The sequence below is a fragment of the Cryptomeria japonica genome, chromosome 8 (assembly GCF_030272615.1).
Source record: "Cryptomeria japonica chromosome 8, Sugi_1.0, whole genome shotgun sequence".
NCBI classification, from domain to species: domain Eukaryota; kingdom Viridiplantae; phylum Streptophyta; class Pinopsida; order Cupressales; family Cupressaceae; genus Cryptomeria; species Cryptomeria japonica.
The window spans coordinates 603824197-603828715 of NC_081412.1; the positions used below are offsets into that span (position 1 = coordinate 603824197).

A 4519-nucleotide genomic window follows, 5' to 3' on the forward strand; every position below is an offset into this window, starting at 1 on the left:
GAATGTTAGCAATCTTAATTTGGCATTGCTCGGGAGTATTAATGAAGTAGATAAAACTATCAGTTCTATTAACCATCTGTCCAGAGGCTTTTTTATAGAGATAGAGAATCGATTTAACGACTCTGGCTTCCCCAAAAAAAGAGCTTCCCATTAAAATGGTATCATCAATAAATTTTTTATGAGATCAAATAAAATTGGCATAGGACGGCTTGAGGCCTTTTAGAGATCCTTCCACAACTTTTTTATGAATGAGTCTACCCAAACTTTCTGCCATTATAGTGAACAGAATAGGCGATATAGGATCACCCTGCCTAAGACCCCTCGAGGTTTTAAAGAAGTGGGAGGGAGATCCATTGACAATAACTGCAGTTGAAGTAGTGGATATAAGTTGCCAAATCAAACTGATGACCTTGCCAGAGAAGCCAAAAGCCTGAAGAACTTTTTTTAAGAAGCACTAATCCACCCTATCATAAGCTTTAGCAATGTCCAATTTCAGAAGAAAGCCTTGAGACTTCGCCTCCAAAAGTGAATGAATATTTTCATGAACAATGATGATGGAGTCAAGAATCTTGTTAGACACAATGGATTACTGAGAGGGGGTGAATCAGTGATTTAAGCACTTTTTCTTCACTAGGAATATACTGGTAATATATGAAACAAACTGAGTGCTAACCGGTAGCTCAAACAGTGCAAATAACATCAACATAACTCATACACAAGAATGCATCACACAACACTAGATATACGAGGAAAACCCAATGTGGGAAAAACCTCGGTCAGAATAGTTGTTGGAGATCTTCTGCTCCAATCCAGCCTCACAATGTAAAAGATCTTATTACAATTTTAGGGCACCAACCCAAGGAGCGTTAACCCCTGATTTATGAGCACCGACTCAAAGGAGCATCAACCCCTGCACAATTTATAGGCCACAATCTAAAGGAGCTAAAACCCTTACACTAAGCACCAACTTAGTGAAAACAATATAAGACTTAGTTATACAAATGAGAACCCTGTTACAAAAGAAGTTTTGCAACCTTACAATATTCTGCTCTACCAGTTTCAACCTTACCGATCTGTGCTTCCTCCACATACTCTGCAACTTTGTTTTGATAATGATTCTAACTTTTCTATGTCTCCTCTCATGTCTTTTTAATTCAACTCACACCGATCACTCTTTATCAGATTTTGCTTCCTTCATATTTTCACCTCTGCATCCTATCCTAACTCTGCCAATTTGTTTCTTACACCAGTTTACCCTGCCTCTCCTTACCGGTATAGTCTTCTCTCATAAACACTTCAATTATTTTTCTCTTCGGCTCTCAGACATAAATTTCACACTTACCTTCACTCTACAGCACCACCGATCGCAGTCTCAAGTCATCATATTTAGTCTTGAGCTTTCCCTCAAAAAATTGATTCCAACTAAGGGTGGTTAGGGTTTCTTCCATCAATCAAATATTCATGAGATCCGATCTGATCTACCTTGGATCGATCACCTGCATCGAAGGAATGCATTTGTACGCATTTTCCATTATCCAATGTATATTTGCTAGAGATAGCAATCCTGACCATGATTTTTGGCCTTAAAATTTGTCGACTCATTTATGACCCAGTTGTTTCCTTCTTGAGGTCCTTTTGCAATCTGATTTATTTTCTTTGATCTAGCCACCAACAACTCCCTGATCTTTCTCTATCATTTATTCTTCCTTTAGCCACGTCAATCTGTTATTGACCCATGATTTATGGATGTTTCATTAATGTCGACTGACTGTTCCAACAACCATGTAGATGGAAACTTCGCCAACCTTTGCATTCTTGCCACCTCAGCTCCACATGGCATCACATCGGTCATACACTTAGCTCACCGACACAAGATCAGTTTACACTTGAACATTAAACAAACTCATATCGGCACAAACCCTTACCAGTGAGACCTTCTCCTTCTTCTAACTGGTAGTGCACACTACACCGGTAGCACATCTTCACCTCTGGTGGTTTGTGATCATTTTAACATTTTGCCTCTTCATCACAAACAGGTGACCATCCTTCAAAATGGTTTATGCTCTACCGGTTGTCACTCAATATACTAACATACACATGCATCTCACCTCATACCGGTGAAGTCACTGATAGTCCCAATACCTTCTTGTCTTCCACCATACCGGTTGACAAGCCTTCATGTTAATCTTTCTTATACCGGTTCAATCTTCTTTATACCGGGTGACATACCTTTAATAGTAGCCTGCAATACCGGTTGATATCAATGACAACTCAATGCCAACAAATCTTTCTTCCCAGCACAAAGCCATTTTGTTGAGGAGAAATCAGAAGAGGAAGAATATTCAGCATTCTCAAGGTAAGGACCTTGGAGATAATTTTGTAGAAGGAGTTTCACAAGCTGATATGCCTAAAAGCATCCAAATAATCAACCCCTGCTTCTTAGGAATGAGGAAAATGAAAGTAGTATTCAATTCCTCAATAAGGATCTAGCTCCAAAAAACTCTTTAACAGCATTGGACACATCTTCCCCCACCACCTCCCAAAATTGTTGAAAGAAGAACATAGGAAAGTTGTATGGGCCTAGAGATTTACTGCCATCAAAAGAAAAGACAACACTCCTAATCTCCTCCTTTGAAGGGATGGCAGCAATATTATGATTTTCATTATCAGATAGGACTTTAGGTATAATATCAACCAAAATATTTTGAGCCTCCGAGTCTAATAAAGTATCTTTCTTCATAAGATCAGCAAAGAACTCAACAACAACTCCACTTATTTCATCCTCATTATCAATTCTTCTCCCATTCTTCACAAGGTGGCCAATTCTATTTGCAACCATGTGTTTAAGGGTAGAGATGTGGAAGAATCTGGTATTTTTATCACCATCCTTGAGCCATAAGGATCTAGATCTCTGCCTCCAAAAGGTCTCTTCCCGGGCTATAATTTTGTGGTATTTGGACAGAACCTCACTTTCCTTAGCAAAATTATCATTCACATAACCTTCATTTTGGACTTTATCCCGGATCAAGCCCAACTCCTCCTGAATAGCAGATTTTTGAATGAAGATGTCCCCAAAGACTTCTCTATTCCACTTTTTAGCCTTATCCTTAACATGCCTTAACTTTTTAGCAACCCAAAACATACAAGAACCATCCACTTGAACATTCCACCAATACTTCATGCTACTGGAAAGGTTTGGGTGGGAGAGCCACATTTTCTCAAATCTAAAAGGAAACCTCCTTCGTGGGCCGTTTTTAGGCTCAACCATCAAACATAGAGGAAAATGGTCAGATCCGATTCTAACTATTGAATTCAGAGAACAGACATAATGTTGGATCCACTCAACTAAGATCAAGGCCCTATCAAGCCTAACTTGAATCAGGTCAACTCCAACACGACAATTAGACCAAGTGAAGGAAGCTCCAGATAAATCAAAATCAACCAGACCTTGACCATTGATGAAGTCAGCTAAGTCCAGTTTGTTGTCATTTTGTATCTGGGATCCCCTAAATTTCTTAGATTTTATAAGAGGGGTATTAAAATCCCCCATTACCAACCAAGGAGAATTGGGATAATGGCTTCTAAAAGAAGCGAGCTTTAGCCAAAATTTCCTCCTACAAACTTTATTATTGGGAGCATACACATTGGAAAGGATCCAAGAGAACGCATCCCTTGAATGTTTAAACAAAGTATCCACATGGTTACCATCATGATAGATAGGAGTGTCATGAATAAACTGAGTATTCCAGAGAGTAGCAGCTCCCCCAGAAGCCCTATCAGAGCTACTCCCTTGAGATTCACAAAATTTAGAAAAACTTAATTTTCTCCACCTCATCTTTTGATATTTTAGTTTCTAGAATAAGTAAAATATCTAGTCTATGATCCCTAGAAATATTATGGATTATGCCATGTTTATGACTACTATTAAGACCTCTAATATTCCAAGAAAGAATCTTCATTTCTTACCCAAAGAATTAAATAGACTATCATGGTTCATTTTTTGTGATCCATCCACTATGTTCTGCATGTACTTCTGTTCTCTTTGTCACCTGTTAGATTTTATCCCTGCACTTCGGGGTGGCCCATAGTCTGCCTTCCCTTTGTTGTGAGTAGTAACTCCGGGCTTCTGTTTTGACTTCTTTTTCTTTGACACCACCTTAGTATAGCTCATTTCTTTGTCAAATTTGATTCTCTACAAACCAGTAGCACTATCAACCTTCAAGGACTGCAGGGTGTCCAATATAACAACATTTTGATCCAAGTCAAGGAAGTTATAGATGGAGTGTTATGAAGAAGATTCATCCTCAAGGGTCTTCTTCAAATCACTAAACTCAAGATTACTGAACGATGATCCAAGAACCGAAGAAGATTCCTGATCTTTAAAGGTACATTCTTCCATGTCCTTGAATCTATGGTGGTTTAGGGGTGAAAATTCTCCCTCCTCCAAATCCTCTACCAATACCTATTCTTCTTCATTTACAGCAACCACATTCTCCTTAGTTATCTCTTCTTCATCCTG

General features: G+C 38.7%; 1 protein-coding gene across 1 annotated transcript; it reads right to left on the reverse strand.

Annotated features, from left to right (window-relative positions):
- Nucleotides 1–2467: 2467 nt before the first annotated feature.
- Nucleotides 2468–3550, reverse strand: LOC131857829 (uncharacterized). The gene has a single exon (XM_059210569.1). The coding sequence runs from the start codon at nucleotides 3548–3550 to the stop codon at nucleotides 2468–2470; it is 1083 nt and encodes a 360-aa protein (XP_059066552.1).
- Nucleotides 3551–4519: the final 969 nt, after the last annotated feature.